This window comes from Phyllostomus discolor, chromosome 6 (assembly GCF_004126475.2).
Source record: "Phyllostomus discolor isolate MPI-MPIP mPhyDis1 chromosome 6, mPhyDis1.pri.v3, whole genome shotgun sequence".
Classification (NCBI taxonomy): Eukaryota; Metazoa; Chordata; class Mammalia; order Chiroptera; family Phyllostomidae; genus Phyllostomus; species Phyllostomus discolor.
The window spans coordinates 79,463,553-79,489,518 of NC_040908.2; the positions used below are offsets into that span (position 1 = coordinate 79,463,553).

The 25,966-nt window shown below is 39.6% G+C and overlaps 1 protein-coding gene across 1 annotated transcript; it reads left to right on the forward strand.

Annotated features, from left to right (window-relative positions):
* The first annotated feature begins 484 nt into the window (after positions 1–484).
* On the forward strand, positions 485–25,693 carry MPZL3 (myelin protein zero like 3). The gene is made up of 6 exons (XM_028516785.2): positions 485–635; positions 7,641–7,807; positions 10,643–10,853; positions 14,236–14,401; positions 18,250–18,313; positions 22,930–25,693. The coding sequence occupies exons 1-6, from the start codon at positions 563–565 to the stop codon at positions 22,954–22,956; spliced, it is 708 nt and encodes a 235-aa protein (XP_028372586.1). The 5' UTR covers positions 485–562; the 3' UTR covers positions 22,957–25,693.
* Positions 25,694–25,966: the final 273 nt, after the last annotated feature.

Below are 25,966 nucleotides of genomic sequence, written 5' to 3' on the forward strand. Positions count from 1 at the left end.
TTGCCAACGTCAACAGCAATTTAATAAACACCCAGTTCAGGTAGGTGCTGAGCTGGAATATGTAATAGCTATATTAAAAAAAAAGCACATGGAGACTTAAGGCTCAAATTCGCCACAAAGGCCTAATACATATCCTGTATTATCTCCTAGGTCCTTCTGAACTCTAAATTTACAGAAAATCTAAATTTTGAATTCTAAATTCTGGGAGCATTCAAATAAAATAATCCGAAGGAAGTATAAAAAAGAAAAACTAACTTTCCGGTACAGAGTCAGAGAATAAGACTATTTTGTCCACAGGACTCCATAAAACTAAATAGTAAACTTCGCCAAGTCTGTATCCTATCTCATTTTCAAGCAAAAGAGAATAAACTCCTACTTGAGAATTAAATCTTCGCGGGTCCGTGAAAATGTGGGTCTGGAAAAAAACCCATGTTCCCATGGCAACTTTGAATCACCATTTTAAGGGTTTCCGCTGCCACCTGTTTTACGTCACTTCCGCTGTTACCTGCGATGTTACTGGGAGAGGTAAACAAGGTGTACAAGCATCTGGAGAGCTGTCGGGATGCGGCAACGCGGAGCGGCGCGAGGTCATGGCTGCATTCTGCTTCCACTGGTGGGCGTCCTGTTCTTCCAGCGTGAGTGTGCCGGCTGGCTCTGCCCCACTTCCGGGGGGGGGGGGGGGCGGCAGGGAAGATGGTCGCTATTCCGCTTCCGGGTGGGGGGCAGTAGCGGAAAGCCCCCACAATGCTTCGGGGAAGGAAGGAAGGAAGTGGGAAGGTGTGGGGAGGATGTTTTCTTCTTGTAATCACTACCCACTCAGTGGTGTCGGTATCTTGCCAGTGCTTTCCAGAGCCCCTGTGATCTCGACCACCTTGCGTGACTGCCTGTGTTATGGTGATGGCTCGACTTGATAGAACCACGGAGGGCTCTGGTTTTGAGTGTACCCTGCATTAACTTGTGATTGACTCAGCTGTGGATTGTGGGCTGTATGTTATGATTTGGAAAGGGCAATTCTAGTGTTCATTCGTTTGTCTAGTATTTCGGGAAAGAGAAACATGATTATCAGTAATTTTATTTTTGGTAGGTGATTATCAGGGCCTTTGAAATAAAAACGTATTACATGAAAGATATGCTGTAACTTGGTTAGAATAGAGAAGCATTTTGTTGAAAAAACTGCTTCAGCATGTTAATAGCAAAATTTAAAAAATACAATAAAGGGCACATCAATTCTTTTAAAATTTTAATGTATACTATTAACTAATATAAGAAGTATAGTATTCACACTATGACATACTCTTAAAATTTGAATAAGTTTTGCTTTCATGCAGTTTCAGATTGCATTGTTTCAATTGAGCCTAATTACCTTCATTTTAGGGTGCAATTATTTGTTGGATTTTTTAAAAAATGTGTATGTGTGTGTGTTTGTGTGTGTTTTTGGTAAATCATGTGTTAGTAGAGCTAGCATTAGAATGACTTGTTAACATCGTATAATTTCCCTGTGGATAGTGAGAATTCCTGAAGGGTACCTTTAGTATAAAGACTTTAAGTGTTCTAAATCTCAGCAGGTAAGGTGGGGAAGTTTTTATTTGGCTCATGAGTAATATTCATGCTGCCAGCACATTTTCTGATCCTTCCTAGCTGCCTATGTCATTATAAGTGTCCAGTTTTTCAGCTAAATTATTTTGCAGTAGAATAATTAGGTTGACCTACTGTCATTCCAGATAATCCCAGACCCCCACCCCACCCCCAATGGCAACGTTCAAATATTGTCCCATTGAAGAAAACAAATGTAGAAATCATGGGTGATTTTTTTAAGCTTGATGTCATTTCACATCTAGCATGCATCAAATCTAGCAGACCAAATAATTCAAACATTAAAAGTTGATTTTATGATCTATATACTTGTTGAATAGATTTATCTTTTTGCCTTTTAAAAAGAACATTTTTTTTCTGGAGATATAATTCACATGCCATTCAATTTATTTATTTAAAGTGTACACTTCAGTGGATTTTAGTATATTCAGAGTTGTGCAATCATTACCACAGTCAATCTGGGATCATTTTCATCACCCCAAAGAGAAACTCCAAAACCATTAACAGCTACTCCCCATTCCTCCCTTCCCCCAGCTCTTGACATACATCAGTCTACTTTCTATTGTTACGGATTTGCCTATTGTGGACATTTTATATAAGTGAAATACTATAATATGTGGAGGGGGTGGTTTGTGACTAGATTCTTTCAATTAGCATGTTTTCAAGGTTAATCCTTTTTGGGGGGATGTTGATTTTGAATCTGTTAGGTGATACCTTTGTTTTGTTTCAGTGTTTGTCTTTCTTCTTCAGTGATAGGACCCATTACATTATTAGCTTGTTTGCTTTCTCCCTATGTTATAAATGTGGTTCTGCTATTATCAGTTGTCTAAGTATTAGAAACAATAGATTAGGGACCTAAGGTTTTTATACTTTTTTTTCATTTAAGTGGGTGATTTCTTTTTTTAAAAAAATGATTTTATTTACTTATTTTTAGAGAGGGAAAAAGAGAGAGAATGAGAAAGAGAGAAACATCAATGTGTGGTTGCTTCTTGCATGCCCCACACTAGGGACTTGGCCTGCAACCCAGGCCTGTGCCCTGACTGGGAATCAAACTGGTGACCCTTTTGTTTCGCAAGCTGGTGTTCAATCCACTGAGCCACACCAGCCAGGGCTAAATGAGCAATTTCATAAATCAAAGGCTGATAGATTTTTATTTTGGAAAAGTATACAAAATTGGAAGTTTTACCATTTTTTCATTTCTTCCATGTTTAAATGTCATTTTCTTGTTTTCCTCCCAGATTAAAATTTTGATAATTATCATGAGTATTTCTATAGTTAGCTGTTTTTGCATGGAAAGAATGCTTTTTTACTCAGGTGATAAGAAATATTCATAAGCAGATTAGCCCTAGGATAGAGATTTATAAATGAATGTAACATTGGATCAATATCTTTTATTATTTATTTTTTGAGTGAAGGAGACAAATGATTTTACATCCCTTGATTTTAAAACATGTTCAGTTTTAGTATAATATATAGAGAAAAGTGCACATGTCATAAGGGTACAGCTCAATGACTTATCAGAAACTGAACACACCTGGGTAACTGGCTTGATGTCATTTCATCATGCTTCCTTATGCTTCCTTCCAGTCATCATCCCTTCTTCCCCAAGGGGAACCAACATCCTGATGTGTAAATTAGTAGTGTAGTCTGATTCAGTGGCTGTGTCCCTCTGTGACGACTGTTTCTATCAGGTGGCAGTCTCTTCATCTCATATCAGGCTCTGGTAACACCACTTCCTTCTTTTGTTACTTCAGGCTTGGGGGTGGCAAAGGCCTTGACTTTGGCTTCCATGACCCTGAGAAAAGTTCCTTTGAAAAGTTGCCCATACACTTTTCAAAATCTTGGTTGTGCCTTCTATTTCTTGCCTGGGGTCTGTCTGATAGATGCATCTTCCCCCAAGCTCATGGGCTACATTGGAAACTGTGGATATCCAAAGAAAATCTGTGCATTGTTAGGGAAGGAGAGGAGGGGAATGGATAGAGCAGGCAACAAATAAAAGTTCACTACATTCAATGTGAGACCTTGTGATGGTGATACTCAAGGATATATCTAGTAATATTTGGACACTCAGGGACAGTGATGGCTAGTAATATAGATTGGGGAATCATTAGTCGATTAAGAATTGTTAAATCTATAAAAGTGGATAGGATTGTCCAAGGAGAATGTGTTAAATGAAGGACCATAGGCTAAGGATGGAACTTGAAGGCATGCCAATGTTTAAGGGGTAGGTAGGAAAGAAGGACACATAGAGATTTGATAGAAACTGTGAGAGATGTGGAGTGTGTGTGTGTGTGTGTGTGTGTGTATAGAGTTGGTTGCCATATCTGCCTTAAATCAAAGTAGGTAAATTTTGGTAAAGGGCCAGAGAATATTTTAGACTTTGTGGGCCACATGGTCTTTTGCAACCATTGAACTCTGCTGGATTATCATAAAGACATCCCAAGACAATGTATCAATGAGTCAGCATGGCTGTATTCTAATAAAACTTTTTGTAGCTCTGGCCTGTGTGGCTCAGTGGCTGAAGCATCATCCCATATACCGAAAGGTCACGGGTTCAATTCCTGGTCAGGGTACATGCCTAAGTTGTGGGTTTGATCCCTGCTTGGGGCACATATGGGAGATAACCAGTTGATGTTTCACAATGATATTTCTCTCCTTTTCTCTCTCTAAAACAAAACAAAACAAAACAAAACAAAACTTTGTGTAGATGTGGGCTAGATTTGTCCTATGAGCCATAGTTTGCTGACCCTGCCCTAATCCAGCTACCCTCTTGACATCATTCCTTATGTAACTCAAAGGCACCTTAAACTTATTCAAAGTAAAACTCATGTTGTTTCCTGCCAAGCGTGGTACTTTTCTAGTCTTCCCTGTGTACATCAGTGAATGGTATCACCAAATTAGGAACCTGGGAATTATCCATGGTACTTCTCTTTGTCTAACATTCCGTATCTGATCTGTCACCAATTCTTGCTGATTTTAGCTTGTATTGTCTCCCTAGTTCTCTCCGTGTCCACTGCCACCATCTTCATTCAAGCTCCCCTTATTTGTCTTCTTGACTATTGTAGTGGCCTTCTAAGTAATCTTATATTTACTCGACTCCTCCTAATTGTCCTCCCTAGAGCAGAGGAGTTGACCTTGCATAGAAAAAGGGACACCACACTCTTTGAGGTTGGAAGTTAGGATGAATGCAGATACAGGAAGGTATGTGGCTAGGCAGTTTGTATGGCCTCAAGTTTCTTGAAGAAGTAAGAGGAGAAAATTTTCTGAGAATGAGGGATTTGTAGGTACACAGAGGATAAAAGAGAATGGCAGAGTCTGAGGAATCAGGAGCTGACCAAGCCTGGTTAAAGGGCCATCAGTGTCATTAAAGGCTCAGCTGTGGGTGGAATTCACAAATGTCTTATGGTAGCTATCTGTGCAGTTGTGTGATATTTCTCCTTCAGTGTTACCACAGTCACAGTGTAGGCATGGTCATCTAGGAGTGTAGGGAACTTAAGAATGTTGAAAATACAGTAAAAGGGGGGTAGGAAGAGAGTGGGTGACCAGTGAGCACACTTTATTCCTACACTACAATTTTTGGTGACCTGTTCACTTCTCTGTCTCAGCCCTTCTCTGCCTGCTTCCTTCCTTCTGAATTTTGCCCTCAAAGTGGTACATTAATGGAGGAAATCATCTTTTGAAACTGAGTGTAATCAATGATATAGGTAGAGTAGCATTACGTCCTAAATGTAATGAGAACATTGAAGAAAGAACAATGAACTGCATCAGGGTATTTGGGTACACATCACAAGGGGGCTGATATTTGAGCTGGGTTTTGAAAGCATGTGAGCATTGGGGGATGGTATGTGAGGGAAACAACTCAGACAGAACTAATAGAGATGGGGAGATCCTTCCAGACAAAGACACATTCAAAAAAGGGCACAGTAATATAAAAGGACATAGTAAATTTAGGAAATGGCAGGACAGTCAGGGCATGGTGAAGGGGATGGGATTGGTAGGAGGGTGGAGAAGCAAATGTTTGGGGCAGACTGTCACTGTTTGTATTTTATTCTATAGCCCAATAGAGAATTATTGAAAGGTTTTGAATGTTTGTGGTATTTTCTTTAATAATAATAGCTAACATTTATTGAAAGTTTCTATTTCTGGTGCCATGCTAAGCATTTTGTGGTTATTTAATCTTATTAGATCCTCACAGTGATCCAGTGAAGTAAGTCTTATTATAATTCCCATTTACCAAGTGAGGAAATGGAAGTTTGAACAGATTAAGTAACTGTGATAAGAGTGTTACAGCTAGAAAGTAGCTGGACTCGAAATCAAAGTCCAGGTCTGTCTAATTCTAAACCCATACTTTAAAATCTCTCTGCTATGCTTATTCTTTAGAATAAAGGGTATGGAGAGAAAGTAGTTAACCCATTCATTTCCACCTTCCATTTTTTAGAACTGGATCTTGGGTGATGAGTAAGGTAGTTCAGGAGAGAGTAGGGACTGAGGGCTGAAGGCTTTTCAGGAAAAGGTACAGCATTCATGAAGGCATAGAGAAATGACAAGTTTATTCTGTCAAAGTCAGGATGCTATGAATGAACCAGAAGTAATTATCTTTGGGATGGGTCAGATTCTTATTAGAGTTGTGAGGTCAGTCTTGGTCTCCTCCTTTAAGAAGAATGTGAACAGACTAGATTGTCTGGAGAGAAGCAAGAAAAATTATTCAAAGCAGCAGAAATAAAGTCAGTGGAATGGATGACTCATAACTGTCTGTGATAAGAGGTTGAAAGAGTGTAGGCAGAACTGAAGATGTGGCAATAATGATGATGAAGCTAACATACATTGAACATTCTCTCTGGGTTCAGTTTGGCTTCTCAGTGTTGTAAATGTTTTATCTCATTTACTCCTCACAGTGAACTTCTAAGATAAGTGCTATTATTATTATTCCCACTAGAGAGAAAAACGGAAAAAGTAAAGTAACTTGCTGAGATCACAGAGCCAGCAAGTGATAGGGCTGGGATATGCATCCTGCCTCTACCAGAGGAACTTCTGGTATTCAGGACAGTGTGTGAGTTTGCTGTTCTGTTTGTCTTTGGCCCGCTGAAGCAATCATGGCTTATTGCCATAGAGAAGGAAGCAGGAAAAACAAAGTGGCCAGCGGCTTACTTCCCTAAAAAAAAAAAAAAAAAAGGCTCCCTATGGGAGAGAAATGTCTACTCACTGTTCTCTGAAAGCAGAGGGGATTGGTCAGAGGGAGGTGCCAACTCTTTTAGGGTAGTAGAGTGTCAAAGTTGGACATATGATGTGGTTTTAGAAAGAGTAAGTCTCTAGAGATTTAAAGAAATTGTATCATTTTCACATTTAGAATGGATTAAGTTGTTCTCTTTTCCTCCCCATGATTTACTTTTAATGAATATGATTCATTAACCAGCTTTAAGAAAGGAAAAACCAAAACAACGCTAGATAGAACCTTAGGGCAGTTTTACAAAATTATTTGAAAAAAATATCCTTTTCTTACTTTGTATTCTCATTTGGCTGGTAGTTGAAGCCGGAGTAGCTTCAGGTTACAACCATGCTGTAGTTGGGGTAAGTCCCTTAGACTACAATAGCTGACATACTCCAGGAGGGAGGGAGGGAGGGAGGGAGGAGAAAGAGAGATAGAGCGAGAGAGAGAAAGAGAGAGAGAGAGAGAGAGAGAGAGAGAGAGAGAGAGAGAGGGGGTGGGGAGGAGTGGGTGGTGTTTTCTTTTAGCCTGCTGTGGGCTGACCCACTTGTTTGAACGTAATTTAACCAAGAGTCTGTATTTGGAAAAATGCTGGTGGAACCACTTTTAAATTTTACCCAAGAATCCATCCTATGATTTAATATTGTAAAATGACAAAAATACTATCCTTGATTAATGCAGACATCCACTCCTTGTCCTTTTGGACTTGCATGAGAAGATATTTATTACTGTGGTTTCTATGAGAGTCCTAAACATGATAAATAGCATCTTTATGTTCTTTAGTCATCTGTATTTCTACCCAAATAAAAACACTTTAAATATTTGAGCTTGCTTTGATTAGGTGTTTACACTGCCCTTTCCTTGGAGATTAAAGTGGATGCCCATGTTCGGGGTTATGTTGGAGAAAAGATCAAGTTGAAATGCATTTTCAAGTCGACTTCATCTGTCACTGACAAACTCACCATAGATTGGACATACCGACCTCCCAGCAGCAGTCGCACAGAATCAGTAAGTGTATACTTCAAAAATTTTCTTTGAGTCTTCTGTGGTCTAAAGCTTAGGAATCCTTTTATTCCAAGTCCCAGGCATTCCTTAGGCATTCTCATCTTAGAATAGAAGATGAGCTTCTATTTCAATAGGAGATGAGCTGCTGCCCTACATAACACCCATTTGGTCACGTAAGGCTTTTTATTCTCTGTAAGAGTTTTGCAAATAAGCTATTGGAAAAAAAAGTTGTCAGAAATTCAGAGGAAATGTGGTTTAATTTTGTTTCCCCTTTGTTGTTTCTTTTTGCCTGGCTGCATAATATCATTTTCAGATTCCATGTACTAAGAAATGGTACCTCCAGGACTGTTGGCTAGAAAAATTCTATAGGTGTCCAGTCCTAGTCATCCTTTCTTTCAAAGCTGCTCATTTACTGTCATATGAAGTTGTCTCAGTGGGTGTATCTGCCTTAGTATCTGTACTCTAGATTTATCTTGGCATCTTTTCCCATTGTGTAAACATCTACATTGATTTATATAGTACTCTTGGAAGGAAATAGTAGCACCTGATGTTGATGACAGATGCTGTTGGTGACAGATGGTCTTTCACTACTAGAAGTGATACACTTCAGTCACACATATAAAACAATTTATGATTCAGATCCCATTGTGGATGTCTGATTGAAGATTGCAGTGGTATTAAAAAAAAACAAACCCTTTCTCTTGATGCTTCTAGCATTACCCTAGTTTGGAGTAGATACTCTCAATAATGAGAATGTCAAAGCTGTATATGAAATTGGATTTTTGAAAGTATCTTTAATTTGTTTTTCCTGTTTCCTTCATTGGAAAAAACTTTTGATTTAATTTTAACGTATAGCTTTGAATTTTTTTTAGGAGTCATTATTTAATGCCATGTAGCTTGGGGTTAGGTAGGTGACTCCAGTGAAGAAAGCGAGGCTGTGTGCATGGTCCTCTATTTTAGACCTAAAATAGTTTACTTTATTTTGAGTGATTGGGAGCTATGGCTCACCTCATTTAGTTCTGCCTCCTTGGCCCGAGTAGGAGCCCTGACTGGTATGGCTCAGTGGGTTGGGCATTGTATCACAAACTGAAAAGTTGCTGGTTCAATTCCTAACCAGAGCACATACCTAGGTTGCGAGTCAGTTCCTGGTTGGGGGCATGTGAGAGGCAACCTACTGATGTTTCTTTTTCACATTGATTTGATGTTCCTCTTCCTCTCTTTCTTCCTCCCTTCCCTTCTCTCTAAAAATAAAATCTTTTTAAAAAATATAGAACAGAGAAAGCAATGGGGATTTTCTTGGGTTAGAAGCCTTAACTGCAAACAGCAGGCTGTTCTCATATAGTGCTAGTCTCTGTTAGTCTGGTCAGAAAGTCGGCTCATCCAAGTTGGAATTAGTGGCCGTTTAATGTTATATAACATGATGTTGCAGTTATGTGGTCAGTCAGGGATCTATCAGACTAATCAGTTAGCAAGGATTTGAATATTACTAACTTGGAAGTTAGAAGTTAGATTCATCTCAAAGATACACAGCCAGCCTTGTTCTGTCAATAAGGAATTTCAAACCCTGTCATGCTGATGCTGATAATCAGCAGTAGGCATTCTTTACCTCCCTTTTTGGAACATACATTGCACATATTATTTCTTAACATCTGTATCTCCCACTAGACTGTAAATTCCATGAGAGCAGGGATTGTGCTCATTTGGCTCTCACCATATCCTTTTGCTCAACACAGTGCCTGGCACATAATAGGTGTGCAGTAAATATTTGTTGAATGAATACCTGAACAAATGAACCAATAAGAAGTGATTCAGCATCTTCTTTGGGAAGTTGCTCTTTAAAATTGGACAATTGTTCCTAAATGGGGAGGTACCAAGTAAACAAATAAAGAGGAAAGCCTTGACTCTTGCATGGGAGGGAGGGAGGTGGGGGTGGGGAGAGAGAAAGGGGGGGAGATATCATATTGTGTTGTACCTGAAGGGGCCTGCAGTCAGATAAAATTCCAGTAAGTGCTTTTGGTGATAATGTGTCTGATCACTCATCTGAAGCAGTTTTTTAATTCAGAATACATTCATTGAGTACTGATCATGTTTTTGACTTGGGATTTTTATTAATTGTCAAGATAGATAGCTTGAGAGAGGCTTGATTATATTATACCCTCCTGGTGATTTTGAGAAAATAAAAAAATCTCCCCTTTTCCATTTATTAGCTCTGTACCTTTAGTAGCTCAGTTGTTTTCTTTTTTTGGCCTTGTTCCTCCTTCTATAAATATGAAATAATTATACTTGCCCTGTATATAGTTGTTATAAGGCTCAAATAGCAAATGCATAGAATTCATTTGCAAACCATACAGTACTATATTAGATGCTACTTGGGAATAGGGTTTCTTAATTTTGTCACTGTTGATATTTTAAACTGGATAATTCTTTGTTATGGGGGCTGTCCTATGCATTTTGGGATTTTTAGTAATATTTCTGTATTGTACCCACTAGGTGCCAATAGTATTCCCCCCAACTGTGACAACGAAAATTGTCGCTGGATATTGCCAAATGTTCACTGGAGGACAAAATTGCCCCTGGCTGAGAACTGCTTTAGGACTTTAGGGAGAATTTAGAAGAGGTTTGAGAGTTAGGGTACCAAGATTCTTTCATCAGGCCTTTTTTTGATGTTTCATTAACCCGTCTTTTAACCTACAGGATGGAGGTGAACAAAGCATAAAAAAAATGCTCAACTGAGAAAACTGTTTACACATTTGTATTTTATTTTAGACCTACTAAGCTTTACATTTTCATTGCATTTTCCAAATTAACTTTTTTTTTCTCATGGTGTTGCTTTCTTAGATTTTTCATTATCAGTCCTTCCAGTACCCAACCACAGCAGGCACATTTCGAGATCGAATTTCCTGGGTTGGAGATGTATACAAAGGGGATGCATCCATAAGCATAAACAACCCTACCATGAAGGACAATGGGACATTCAGCTGTGCTGTGAAGAATCCCCCAGATGTGCACCATAACATTCCTATGACAGAGCTAATAGTCACAGAAAGGGGTAAGCTAACTGTCACTAACCTTTTTTCTGCAGTACCCAGTGATTACTGTGGTACTTTTTGGACAGATCAAAGACAAGCAAAACTACCTATCTTTGTAGTCCAGTTGGTCTTTGGAGCATTCTGCCATCCTGAATTGTCTATTAGGATGATTTTTTAAAGTATATTTTATTGATTATGCTATTACAGTTGTCCCATTTTTTTCTCCCCTATATCCCCCTCCACTGGTCCCCCACCCTCCTTAGTCCGTAGGTCATACATGGCTTCTCCATTTTTCCTATATTATTCTTAATCTCCCTCTGTCTATCTTCTACCTATCAATTATGCTTCTTATTCTCTGTGCCTTTTCCCCCGTTCTCCCCTTCTCCCTCCACTCAGATAACTCTCCAGGTGATCTCCACTTCTGTGATTCTGTTCCTGTTCTAGTTGCTTGTTTAGTTTTTTTTTTTTTTTTTTTTTTTTAGGTTCAGTTGTTGATAGTTGTGAGTTTGTTGCCATGTTACTTTTCAGTTTTGATCTTTTTTTCTTAGAGAAATCCCTTTAACATTTCATATCCTAAGGGCTTGGTGATGGTAAAATCCTTTAACTTGACCTTATCTGGGAAGCACTTTATCTGCCCTTTCATTCTAAATGAATGATAGCTTTGCTAGATAGAATAATCTTGGATGTAGGTCCTTGCCTTTCATGACTTTGAGTACTTCTTTCCAGCCCCTTCTTGTATGCAAGGTTTCTTTTCAGAAGTCAGCTGATAGTCTTCTGGGAACTCCTTGTAGCTCTGTCACTCCTTTTCCCTTGCTGCTTTTAAGATTGTCTCATCTTTAATATTGGGTTATTTAATTATGATGTGTCTTGGTGTGTCCCTCCTTGTGTCCAACTTGTTTGGGACTCTCTAAGCTTCTGAACTTGCAAGCCTATTTCCTTCATTGGATTGGGGAAGTTTTCTTTCATTACTACTTTTTTAAAGTATTCTTTTCTTTTTAAAAATATTTTATTTATTTATTTTTAGAGAGAAGGGAAGGGAGGGAGAAAGGGAGGCAAACATCAATGTGTGGTTGCTCTTGTACACCCCCAACTGGGGACCCAGCCTGCAACCCAGGCATGTGCCCTGATTGGGAGTTGAACCAGTAACCCTTTGGTTCACAGGCTGGCACTCAATCCACTGAGCTACACCAGCCAGGGGCTCATTATTTCTCTCAAATAGTTTTAATTTCTTGCTCTTCTTCTTCTCCATCTGGCATCTCTATGATTCAGATGTTGGAACATTTTAAGTTGTCCCAGAGGTTCCTACGCCTCTCCTTATTTTTTTGAATTCTTGTTTCTTCATTCTGTTTCAGTTGCATGTTTATTTCTTCTGCTCCAAATCATTGATTTGAGTATACAGGGCACTGTTGGTTCCCTGTATATTTCTCTTTATTTCACTTTGCATAACCTTCACGTCTTCCTTTATTTTGTGTCCTTACTCATTTCTTTAAGCATCCTGATTACCAGTGTTTTGAACTCTGCATCTGATAGGATGGCTATCGCCTCGTCACTTAGTTCTTCTTCTGGGGTTTTGATCTGTTCTTTCATTTGGGCCATATTTTCTTGTCTTGGCACAACTGTTACATTGTAAAGGGCGGAGTTTTAGGTAGGGCAGGGCTACCTACTTTGCTCCATTGTGGCACTGTATGTGGGGGAGGGATCAGAGAGGGAACAATAACATTTGCTTAGTTCTTGTCCTGCTTTCAGTCACTTCCCCCACTACCCGCAAGTGAATTAGGTCCTTCTGGTGCTGATTCCTGGGTGACTTAGCTTTTGTATGTTCTAGGAGCCTATGGGCCCCTCCAATGGACTCCTGTAAGACTGGGGTTTTTTCCCACCTCTACCCCCTTAGGTTTTTATAGCCAGTGGTTTTGAAGCTTTAGTTTCCCACACTGGGTCCCTGGGTTGCACAGTCTGTTCCCAACTTGCTCCCCACTTGTTCCTCCTGGTTTATCCACATGAGAATGTGGGACCTCCGGTCTGCCAGCCACTGCCTTGCTGAATTTCCTGTCTGCACCAATTGCCCATCTCCACCCCTCCTGCCAGTCTGGATGAACATTTCTTCTTTACCTCCTTGGTCATTGGACTTCCATACATTTTGATTTTCTGGCAGTTCCGGTTGCTTTTTGATTTTACATTGGTTGTTGTCCTTCTTTAGGTTGTGTGAGGAAGTGAAGAATACTGACATCTCCATTTTGGCCAGAAGCCCCCCATTTTGCTCAGAAGCCCCTCTCTTGGGATTAATATTTTAATTTTCATTTTGCAAGCTGAAGTTTTTCATCAAATACTGTCATAGTTTCTTCATCTCCCCCACCTCTCCTTTTGTTAAGTCTTCATGTGGCCAGAGGTGTGTGGGATGTATGACAAATCCTGTAATAAATGAAGGTTGTTGTCTCTGCCATAAAGAAGTCATTCTGGTTTCCCTAGTATGTTCATGCCTTAGTTATGAGACAGTGTTCTTACCTGTGTCTTGAAAGGGTACCTCCCACTCCAGTGATAGAGGCAGCACATTTCCTTGATGTTGCAAAGACCAGCACTTTCCTTTTAGTATGAAACAGAAGGAGAGTAGATTAAGGACTAATCTTTATTTTCTATGTTATTTCCTGATGACATTTGAACATTCTAGTTCTTAGTTGGATTTGAACCAAAGACTTAGAGATACAGGACTACATTATGGTTTTTTAAAAGATAATAACCCATAAGTTTCAAAGACATGAACACATTCACACTGGTGGGGGGAGTAGAAACTAATATAGTTTTTCTGAAAGATGGTTGTATGAATAGATGCCTTAAAAATATATACCCTTTAATTTAGAATTCTATTTAAAAATTTTATCTTAAAGAAATAGAGCTAAGCATGAAGATTTATGTACAGTGATGATCATCATAATATAACTCATAAATTCAAAGAATTGGAAGTAATTTGTATGTTCATCAATAGAAGACAGTCATTAAATTACTCAATATGGTAGAATACTATGCAGCTTTTTTAAAAATCACATCTGGAAGGAACTTTTAATGACATGGAAAATACTTATCATATATTAAGTGAAACAGGAGGTTAGGAATAATATATAAAATATTATTTGTACTTTTAAAATATACACTGTCCTCCCTATATGCAGACCCATATTCACATATACTTAGAAAGACAATTGAATAGATAGATACTAATGTGTCAGTCCTAGGTAGTAGGATTATGGGTAAATTTTTATTTTTTTTTATATATTTTCTACATTTTCTATATCCAATTTATTCCTTTTGTAATGTGAGGAAATGAAAAGGTGAAAGTAAAACCTATCTCATATCCAAGGAAACATTTTTGAATGTCCCTCTCTTTTACCTTCTCTTTTCCTTCTCTAGGTTTTGGCACCATGCTCTCCTCTGTGGCACTTCTTTCCATTCTTGTTTTCATTCCCTCAACTGTGGTGGTGGTTCTGCTGCTGGTGAGAATGGGGAGGAAGTCTGCAAGGCTGAAGAAGAGGAGCAAATCAGGCTTTAAGAAGTCATCTATTGAGGTTTCAGATGAGTAAGTCCAGTAAATCCATTTCCTCTTCAGATCCCTGCTTTGTGGATGGTACCAAGGTCACTGCACCCATGCCTTCCTTTCTTCCAGGCTGAGACTAGTTCTGCTGTGGAAATTTCTTTTTTTTTTTTTTTAAACATTTTATTTATTTATTTTTAGAGAGGGAAGGGAGGGAGAAAGAGAGAGAGAGAAACATCAATGTGTGGTTGCTGGGGGCCGTGTCCTGCAACCCAGGCATGTGCCCTGACTGGGAATTGAACCTGCGATGCTTTGGTTCACAGCCCACACTCAATCTACTGAGCTACGCCAGCCAGGGCCCTTTTTGTTTTGTTTTTTTTTAAAAAATATTTTATTTATTTATTTTTAGAGAGAGGGAAGGAGGGGAGAAAGAGAGGAAGAGAAACATTAATGTGTGGTTGCTTCTTGCATGCCCCCAACTGGAGACCTGGCTCACAACCCAGGCATGTGCCCTGACTGGGAATTGAACTGGTGGTTCTTTGGTTCATAGGCTGAAGCTCAATCTACTGAGCCACACCAGTCAGGGCACCTTTTTATTAAAAATTTTTTTTATCCTTACCTGAGGACATTTTTTTCATTGCTTTCCAAGAGAGAGGAAGGGACAGAGGGAGGTAGAGAAGGAAGGGAGAGAGAGAAACATGGATGTGAGAGAGATGCATTGATTGGTTGCTTCCTGTATATACCGTGACTGGGGATTGCACTTGCCCAGACTGAGAATCATATGTGCCATGACAGATCAAACACACAACCTAGGTATGTGCCCTGGCTGGGAATTGAACCTGCAACCTTTTGGTTACCAGACAACACCCCAACCGAGTGAGCCACACTGACCAGGGTTGAAACTTCTTTTGAAGAGAAGAGTTCTGCTGAGCATTACTACAGGGAAGGTTGAAAGTGAAACCTGTGGATATTAATTTGGAGAGAGATGGAAGGGTTGATTGTATGGTCCTCGTTTTCTACTTTGGAAATGAGACTTTATGATTCTTTGGTTCTGAATGTAAAATCTGATGTGGATATCTCATTAAAATGGATAGGAAGTTCGAACAAGTCATGTTGTTTTCTACCATTTCTTCTCATTTGATCCATATTCCAGCTACAGTGAGCTTACTTTCTTTTCTCCACATACTATACCCAATCAGGTCGTACTCCATCCCTCCTCCACATCCTTCTCTCTCACCTGGAATCCCCTCCTTCTTTCCCTTTTTTTTGCCTGGCATACTGTTCCTTATCATGTAAGACCCAGCTGAAATGTCCCTTTCTGTTGAGTTTTCCTGGGTCCTGCAAGGAAAATTAGTCACTCCCTCTTTTTTGCTGCCAGAGAATTTTGACCTTAACTTCATTAAAACATTTATATTATTGTATTATATAATAATGTACTTGTTAAGTTTCAATAGGTCTCTCACCCCCAAGAGACTATGAACTCTTTTTTAAAAAAATATATTTTATTGATTATGCTATTACAGTTGTCCCATTTCCCCCAATTCATTCCCCTCCACCCTGCACATCCTCTCCCACCCACATTCCCCCACTTTAGTTCATGTCCATGTGTTGTAAGTTCTTTAGCTTCTCTATTTCCCATACTATTCTTGCCCTCCCCCTGTCTATTTCCTACCTACCATCTATGCTACTTATTCTCTGTACCTTTTGCCCCTCTCTCCTCCTCCCACTCCCCTGTTGCTAACCCTCCATGTGGTCTCCCTTTCTGTGCTTCTGTTCCTGTTCTAGTTGTTTGCTCAGTTTGTTTTTGTTTTTGTTTTAGGTGTGGTTGTTAATAATTGTGAGTTTGCTGTTATTTTACTGTACATGTTTTTTATCTTCTTTTTCTTAGATAAGTCTCTTTAACATTTTATATAATAAGGGCTTGGTGATGATGAACTCCTTTAACTTGACCTTATCTGAGAAGCACTTTACCTGCCCTTCCATTCTAAATGAGAGCTTTGCTGGATAGAGCAATCTTGGATGTAGGTCCTTGCCTTTCATGACTTGGAATACTTCTTTCCAGCCCCTTCTTGCCTGCAAGATCTCTTTTGAGAAATCAGCTGACAGTCTGATGGGAACTCCTTTGTAGGTGACTGTCTCCTTATCTCTTGCTGCTTCTAGGATTCTCTCCTTCATTTTTACCTTGGCTAATGTAATTATGATGTGCCTTGGTGTGTTCTTCCTTGGGTTCAACTTCTTTGGGACTCTCTGAGCTTCCTGGACTTCCTGGAAGTCTATTTCCTTTGCCAGAATGGGGAAGTTCTCCTTTATAATTTGTTCAAACAACTTTTCCACTTGTTGCTCTTCTTCTTTCCCTGCTGGTACCCTTATAATTCGGATGTTGGAATGTTTAAAGATGTCCTGGAGGTTCCTGAGCCTCTCTTCATTTTTTTGAATTCTTGTTTCTTCATTCTTTTCTGGTTGGATGTTTCTTTCTTCCTTCTGGTCCACTCCATTGATTTGAGTCCCAGGTTTCTTCCCATCGCTAGCGGTTCCCTGTGTATTTTCCTTCATTTCACTTAGTGTAGCCTTCATTTCTTCATCTAATTTTCAACCAAATTCAACCAATTCTGTGAGCATCCTGATCACCAGTGTTTTGAACTGTGCATCTGATAGGTTGGCTATCTCTTGGTTGCTTACTTGTATTTGCTGTGGAGCTTTGATCTGTTCTTTCGTTTGGGTCTTTTTGTGTGTGTGTGTGTGTGTGTGTGTGTGTGTCTTGTAGTGCCTGTTACGTATGAGGGTCGGAGCCTTAGGTGTTCACTGGGGCAGGGCAACCCAAGTTGCTGGGTTGTGACACTGTATGTTGGGTTGGGGTCCAAGAGGGAACAGTGGCACCTGCTCTGCTCTCTGTTGGATCCCAGTACCCTCCGCAGCTTCCCCCAAGCAAACTGGGCCCTTCTGGTACTGATTCCCATGTGGGTGGGCCTGTGTACATTCCAGGACCCTGTGGGTCTCTCCATTGAACTCTCCTATGAGGCTGGGAGTCTCTCCCTGCACCTTAACCCCCACAGATGTTTTCAATCCTAGTTTTGAGTCCTGTGCGGCCTGTCTCACTCCCCAGTTTTGCCTGGTTTATCTGTGTGTGAATGTGGGACCACCCAGTCAGCCAGCTGCCTTGCGCTCAGTGCCTTGCTTCACAGTCGCTGCCTTGCTGGGTCTGCCTATTGCCACCCCACACCTGAGTCTACCAGCTACCACCTGTGCACCCAGGGTCCGCCCACTGCCATCTTGGATAGCTGGGGTGGGGTGCCTTGTGTGCTCAGTGCCATCACTTTTTGTGCCTCGACCTCTCTCTGCCGGCCCTCTGACTCCACCCTGCCTACCAGTCTGGATGAATGTGTCTATTTTAACTCCTTGATTGTTGGACTTCCATACAGTTCAATTTTTTGTCAGTTATGGTTGTTATTTTGTTTCTAAATTGTTGTCCTTATTTTGGTTGTGCGAGGAGGCACAGTGTGTCTACCTACGCCTCCATTTTGGCTGGAAGTCCGAGACTATGAGCTCTTTATCCCCAGCCTACCACAGTGCCTTAGACATGCTTGGTGTTCAGTATATTTCTAAATGAATGACTGGGACTAGCTCCTATTTATTGAACCCTCACTATGTGCCAGGCAGTGTGGTATGTATTTTATGTGTTTTTATTTTTTCTTTACTCCAAACCACTATCCTCTATCTACATTTTATAGGGGAAACAGGCCCCTGGAACTTAAATAATTTGCCCAGTTACCCTGATAATAAGTGGCAGAACTGGAATTTAAAACCAGATCTGTCTGACTTTAATGCCTGTGCTTTTAACTGCTCTAATACACTGACCTCATGATTGTTCTTATTTGGTTTGTCCTTTTTTACAGCACTGACCAAGAGGAGGAAGGTGACTGCATGGCAAGGCTTTGCGTCCGTTGTGCTGAGTGCTTGGTAAGCTTATGCCATTTCTTCTGTCCCCTGTTCATGTTTCACTCTTTTGCTTACTTCTTTTCCTTTGCCCTTAAAGGGAGCAGAGGGCATTCCAGTAGGCCCAAAGCATGGTATCACTCAAGGTCTTCCTCCAAAGCATTTTGGTTTCAGGGAGTCCCCTACCCCCAAACTCTAATTGTTATTTTGTTTTCTCTTTCATGGGCAGAGAGGGGTGTCTTTGGATTATAGAAGGGGACAGTGTAGAGCTTTCTCTGCTGATTGACAGAGAACATCCTGAACATGGAGTGTCCTCTGCCACTGAAGTCATGCTAGGAGACTTTGACTGGCTGGACCCAGAGCCCTGAATTGAACTTTTCTGCAGAGCCTCAGGTTTTTTTCCCCCATGGAATTAGAGTGATATAACCATTTAGGTGACTTAATGGCTTTGTCAGTAAGAAATACTCAGGTTGGAAGGACTGAATTTTGATTTAAATTTCAAAAGGTTGCCATTTCTCTCCTTTCAAGCACTTGCTGTGACTGATAGGTTTGTGTGGCTATCCCAGGATCCTAGGAAAAAGAAAGGCTTTTTCTTATGTGGTCCAGTTGGAAACAGCTCAGAAGTAACATGATCTAATATGACGCATACCTGTCATTTTATGGTTTAAACCCAGTCCCTTTTTGTACTTACTATAGCCAAACTCAGCACTTAGCCAGATGACCACAGCCTAATTACTCATTGCAGTGTTCTTTATTCCTCTTTCTCTGGTACTTCAGTGTAATAGGTAAGATGAGGGAAAGTGCCAGTGGAAACAACAAGTGTTAGAGAAGTTGTGGAGAAAATGGGACCCTAGTGCACTGTTGGTGGGATTGCAGAATGGTCCAACCACTATGGAAAAGAGTATGGAATTTTCTCAGAAAACTAAAAATGGATCTGCCTTTTGACCCAGCAATTCCACTGCTAGGATTATATCCTAAGAATCCTGAAACACCAATCCAAAAGAACCTATGCACCCCAATGTTCATAGCAGCACAATTTACAATAGCCAAGTGTTGGAAGCAACCTAGATCTCCATCAGTAAATGAATGGATCAAAAAACTGTGGTACATTTACAAAATGGAATTCTATGCAGCAGAAAGAAAGAAGGAGCTCCTACCCTTTGCAACAGCATGGATGCAACTGGAAAGCATTATGCTAAGAGAAAGAAGCCAGGCAGTGAAAGGCAAATACCATATGATCTCACCTTTAACAGGAACCTAAACAAGAAAACAAAGAAACAAGCAAAATATAACCAAAGACACTGAAATAGAGAACAGACTGACATAGTTCAGAGGGGAGAGGAGAGGGAATTTCAGGGAAAAAGGGGAAGGGTATACAGGAACAAGTATGAAGGACACATGGATAAAAACTAGGGGCGGGTGGAAATGGGAGGGAGGTGGGGAGCACTGGGTGGGTGGGTTGGGATGGGAGTAAAAGATAGAAAATTGTACTGCAACAACAATTAAAATAAAATTAAAAAAAAAGAAAAAAAAAGAAAGTGCCAGTGGAGAAGATCTAATACCAACCCTTTAGAGTTTGGATATTTTGATAAGTTATTGATGGAGCATTTGATGTGTGCCAGATATGACTCTAGGTAGTTAGGAAATAGCAGTGAACAAAACAGACAAAAATATTTGCTGTCAAAGAACTTTTTTTTTTACTTTAAATAATTTTTTATTGTTCAATTACAGTCGACATACAATATTATATTACTTTCTGGTGCATACCCCAGTGATTAGACATCTATATAACTTACTAAGTGATCCCCCTGATAAATCTAGTACCCATCTGACATGGTACATATTTAGTACAATATTATTGACTACATTCCCCATGACTTTACATCCCCATGACTGTTCTATAACAACCAATTTGTACTTCTTTTTTTTTTTTTTAAATATTTTATTTATTTTTTATTTTTAGAGAGGGAAGGTAGGGAGATAGAGAGAGAGAGAGAGAAACATCAATGTGCGGTTGCTGGGGGTTATGGCCTGCAACCCAGGAATGTACCCTGGCTGGGAATCGAACCTGGGACACTTTGGTTCCCAGCCCGTGCTCAATCCACTGAGCTATACCAGCCAGGGCAATTTGTACTTCTTAATCCCTTCACCTTTTTCATCAATCCCCCCAGCCTCCTCCCAGCTGGAAACCATCAAAATGTTCTCTGTATCTATGAGTCTGTTTCTGTTCTGTTTTGTTCATTTACTTAAAATTCAGTTGTTGATAGACATGTATTTATTGCCATTTTATTTTTCATGTTTTAGATCTTATTTTCTTTTTAAAGAAGACCCCTTACATTTTTTATAATACTGGTTTGGTGGTGAAGCCTTTCAGCTTTTTCCTGTAGAAAGCTCTTTATAAATCCTTCAATTCTAAGTGACAGCTCTGCTGGGTAATCTTGAATGTAGGTCCTTGCTCTTCATCATGTTGAATATTTAATACTTGTCCCTCTGGCCTGCAAAGTTTTTGTTGAGAAACCAGTTGACAGTCTCATGGGAGCTCCCTTGTAGGTAACTAACTGCCTTTCTCTTGCTGCTTTTAAGATTCTCTCTTGGTCTTCAACCTTTTGTATTTTAACTATGATGTGTCTTGGTGTGGGCCTCTTTGGGACTTGGTGTGGGACTCTGCTTCCTGATGTATGTTTTTAAAGGGTCATCTGGCTTCTGTATTGAGAATAGGTGGTAAGGGACCTTGACAGAACCAGAGAGCCCAATTAGGAGACTCTAAAAATGCAGGCGAGAGGGGATAGTGTTGGTTTGGGTCAAGGTGGTGGTAGTAGAAGTGGTATAAAGTAGTTATATTCTTATTATAGTTTAAAGGTAAAGCCAGAGGTTTCACTTATAGGTTGCATGTAAATATGAAAGAGTGAGAGGAGCAACTAGTAGAATAGAGTTGCTGTTTTCTAACATGCAACGAGTCTGTGGGTACAACAGGTTTTTGGAGGAAGATTGGGAGCTGAATTTGGATATATTAAGTTTGAAATAGTTGTGGAGATTGGAGTAGGCAATTGGTTATATAGATGTGGAGTTCATAAGAGAGCTCTAGACTGGCAGTATAAATTTAGGAATCATTAGCAGGTAAGGACTGGTAGAGCCATTTCTACTAGGGAAATGAGTATAGATAGAGAGGAGTCAAAGGACTGAGTCCTGGAGTTCTCCATGGTTGATAGATTGGGGAGATGAGGAGGAATTAGCAAAGGAGGCTAAAAAGAAATGTCCAGTGAGGTAGGAGGAAAACCAGGAGAGTGTGGTATCCTGGGAGCCAAGTGAAGAAAGTGTTTGCAAAAGAGAAGAGAGAATGAGTGTGCCAATTGCTGCTGGGTCAGGTTGGGTAAATGAGCATTGATTATTGGATGATATGATAATGTGGAGGTTATTGGTGACTTTGGCACAGCAGCTTCAGTGGAATAGTGGGATGAAAGCTGAACCAGGGTAAGGTTAAGAAAGAATACAAAGATATTTGCTGGTGACAGTGGGTATAAACAACTCTTACAAGGAGTTTTTTTTTTTTTTTCCTGTGGAGGGATGCATAGAAATAGGGCAATAGTCAGAGGGAAGTGTATGTCAAGAATTGATTTTCTATTTAATATGGGAGAACTAATAGCACATTTGTATGTGATAGTAGATGAGCCAGTAGAGAAAGAAAAGTAGCTATCAGAAAAGAGAGAGGTGAGGATCGCTGGATTGACTCCAGGATCTAGTGCACAAGTGAAGATGTTGGCCTTACATAAGGGCAGGGAGAGTGTATCTATAAGAAGAATAAGGAAGGCCAGGTAGATGGGCCCAGATGTAGATGAGTAAGTAAATATGATGATGGGAGCTTGTGGAAGTTCACTACTGAGTGCTTTTCTATTTCCATCATGGGAGTGATCAAGATCATCAGCTGAGAATGAAGTGAGAAGATTTTGGAGGTGGGGAAAGTGGGAAAGGTATGAAATAGTCATCTAGGAGAGTAGGAGAATGAATGGACTAGAGAAATGTGGTGCGCCACGTAGTGGTAATGGCCCACTTGAGGCTTGAAGCAATGAGTACAAGTTTGAATAATAAAAATAATGGTAAGATTAGCTAATCTTGAATGAGTGCTTACAAAGAACCAGGCACAGTATTAAGTGATTTACATACATTGTCTCATTTAATTCCCATAGCTGCTATATGCAGTATTAGGATTTTTATTATCCTAGTTTTATAGATGATGAAACTGAGGCTTACAGAATTTAAATAATTTTACTCAGGGTCACACAGCCAGCAAGGGGTTAAAACTCAGTGGTAGACTGACTCCTAACCTAAACTCCAAGCTACAGTCCTACGCATTCTGCAGTAGACAGGCATCTTTTAATGAGTGTTCAGGTTTTTAAAAATCATCAAGGAAAAGGGGATGCTTAGGGTTTCAAAGCAGGAATTCACCCAATAGTCACCAATTATATTGAGGCCCTGGGATGCTTCATGGGAATTTAGGTGTATTGAGTCATTGCCACCTCACAGTAGATACTGCCCCAAACTAGGTTCTGTTTGGGAGATCCTGATGTTTGGCCTTTGGCTAAATTCTGGCTGTTGTATTATACTTCACATATATACCACAATTACTGTTTTTTCCCCTCTAGGATTCAGACTATGAAGAGACATATTGATGAAAGTCTGCATGATATGAGAAGAATCACCTAATAACCGAAAATATCCCATTCCACTGGCAGCTAAAGGCTCTCAGAGAAGTGGAGCTGACCTGGAGACTAGTGATGGAAGATTCTCGAATTCATCAGTCAAGACTTTAGGAACCATTTATTTATTGAAGAAATGATCTTTTTGTATTTATAAACTGTTTGGAAACTTTCAGAAGAGACTCATAACTACCCCTTTTAATAACATACTCTAATTGAATGAAAGAATTCTTCTCCTGAACACAAAGATACTTTTTATTTCACCTTTGCTTTTGAATGTATTACATGTTTTATTCCAATTTGAGGAAGAATCCTAAATGTTGACCACACTGCTGATACCAAATTTTTTTTTAAATGAAATAGAGCTTTGTAGCTTCCTGATATGCTACCAGACGAAATGTTTGGGTTTTTTTGCTCCCTGAACATTTTCAACTGTGAGTTAGCATGCAGCATATTACTCACTGGTTTAATTATCTCATCATCAATTATGTTTGGGTGACTTGGAGCATATAACATTAATTTCCATAGAGTTGATAGGCTCAGGAGTAAGTGCTTTGAGTGGGTTTTTAAAGTGTTATCAATTTATAGTCAAGTAAAGGAATGGTGAGACACAGGGAGTCCTTTTTTTTTTTCCTTGCCAAGTACAACTTGTTATTTTACTTTCTTAGGGTTGGTTTCCTTCTTGACATTAAAATCAGAGGCAAGAAAAACTCTCCAAAAGATTTTGTGGGACTATATAGAATATATTACCAGTTATTTACAAGGAAATATTCTTTTAACCTGTGTTGTCTTGAAAATGTTTTTTGATTTATAAAACGAACCAAATATGAGTGAACTGAGGTATTTACAAACTGTTTTTATATAATATTTGAGATAAGGAAGTGATGTTGTCATAACCTATACTTCTCCCTTCTGATCTCTCTCACCCTTATATCAACTTCCTTCCCTTTCCTACAGCAGCCTATTTTAAACTTTAATTTACATGAGAATTTCTATAAGCCATTAAGAAATATGTATGACATGTCAGGAAGGACTGACAGTGTAGTCCTCTGTGATAGAGTGATATAGTTCTCTTCTCAAGTATGAGAGACAAAAATTATCCCTTCTTTGTTTTTTCATCAGGATAGTCCCTCCCCATGCTCTTCACTAGGTGGCTCAGCACATTGCCATTGTACATACATTATACACTGTATATGTTATTAAATATCACTTTTATATTCTTTGCCAAGATCTATTTTTTAAAATTTGATTTGTTAGCTATGTCTCATAGATTTGGCCTGGCCTCTTTTGTTAATCTTGTCCATAGATTAGAGCCTGGCTAGTTAATAGACATTATGATTTACCTCTGGTCCTATAAGGAAGTAGAAGTGACAGGATACAATTAGCAGTTTACATTTCCAGTGTTTAAACCTCACAGTGAAGGACTACTTCTTAAGTATGTGGTTGTCTGGGGCCAATGTAGTGGGCCAGTCCGGCACCTCAATAGAGAGAGGGAAACAGTTTGGGCAGTAAGAGTAAATAATTTAGTCTCTAGAGGATTTGAAGATGGTGATGTAATTGTGAGGCACACTTTTTGTAGGTCCTCATTTCTTTGGTAAAGATGATATTCTGGGAACCCAGTTAAAGCCACATCCCACTAAATGAGGAACTAGTTTTAGCTAGATTTTCTTGTAATTTTCTCTCAGCCATGTTTTCAGGATTAATCCTGTGCGATATGTTTGTCACTTCAGGCAAATGGTGCTCTATGAATCCTTAGTTGTGTTGTTTTGTAGCTCTGATCATGATTTGAAGCAGTCCCTTGCTTTTGAAATGAATGAACAACAGAGTCCTTCATAGGAAGAGAATAAGTTGGTAATTGAGTCAGCTCCATGGGTTTGTGTTCACATCACAGTCATAAGGCTGCTATCAGTTTCCTTCTTCATTCCTTATTTTGAGGTCTGGGTTATAGCTTTCTTCTTCAAAGGAGCACAAGGCAGTGTTTGAACACCTGCTTTCTTTAAGGAAGTAAGAAAGATAAAGTGTTTTTGTTCCTCTGTTCTAATATATTCTAGGTGCTATTCTTTATCTTTTTGATGTTCCATGAGTTTTTATCACACTATATGGAGACTATAAAAGGAATTTAATTCTGAAGTCTTCAGAAGGGGTTAAAAGCCTTTGAGATGTTTTCTTTGGCTGCTCAAGTATTTATTTCTGGTTATATTACTTTATGAGTTTTGTGCATCTAACTCTTAATTCTGTTTCCAAATGTGAACTTACAGAATGCTTGGTGTTTTTCCCATGTGGCCTGTTGCCTTAGACTTCTTGGCGAACAGCTTAGTTCTCTGCAACTCCCAAATTAGATACTGGTACTTCAAGGGGGAATATTGCATGTCTCTGCCTTAAATACTGGAGGCCAGATCCTGAATCTGAATATTCTGATGTGCCACTCTGTTATGGTTCCAAAGGGGAGCTTTAAAAAGATCCACAGGGGGTGGACCAAGACTACCATTTAATTGCACATCTCAAAACTTGGCTGTCAGGAGAGGCAGCTCCATACCTTTGACCCCAGTGCTGTACTGTTAGACTGTTAATTGCTGCATTTCACTGTATTTTATTATTTTTGTTTTTAGGTAAGAGAACATGTAGCTATTGGGCCATGTGCACAGACATTGTCAGGCTTGATCTCTTTACCACATCATAGTTAATAAACTTTTTTGCACTTTCTAGTGTATATCTACATATAAGATGAGAACTGTCATATGTAAGAGGGGCAGGTTTGTGGTTTTCAGCACCAAGTAACCCATTCATCTCTGAGCTGCACCTCGCTGAGAACTTGCATAAATTTAGTGGTGTGCTGGATCTAGCTCACATATCAAGAGCCAATTGTTAATTTTTTTTAAGATTTTATTTATTTAGTTTTAGAGAGGGAAGGGAGGGAGATAGAGAGAGAGAGAAACATCAATGTGTGGTTGCTGGGGGGTCATGGCCTGCAACCCAGGCATGT

Excerpts from the sequence above, each read along its gene's own strand:
- MPZL3 (XM_028516785.2), top strand. The coding sequence starts at position 563 with ATGCGGCAACGCGGAGCGGCGCGAGGTCATGGCTGCATTCTGCTTCCA. Across the intron at positions 7,808-10,642 it reads GCAGCAGTCGCACAGAATCA|ATTTTTCATTATCAGTCCTT; the intron begins GTAAGTGTATAC and ends TTGCTTTCTTAG. Across the intron at positions 18,314-22,929 it reads TCCGTTGTGCTGAGTGCTTG|GATTCAGACTATGAAGAGAC; the intron begins GTAAGCTTATGC and ends TTTCCCCTCTAG.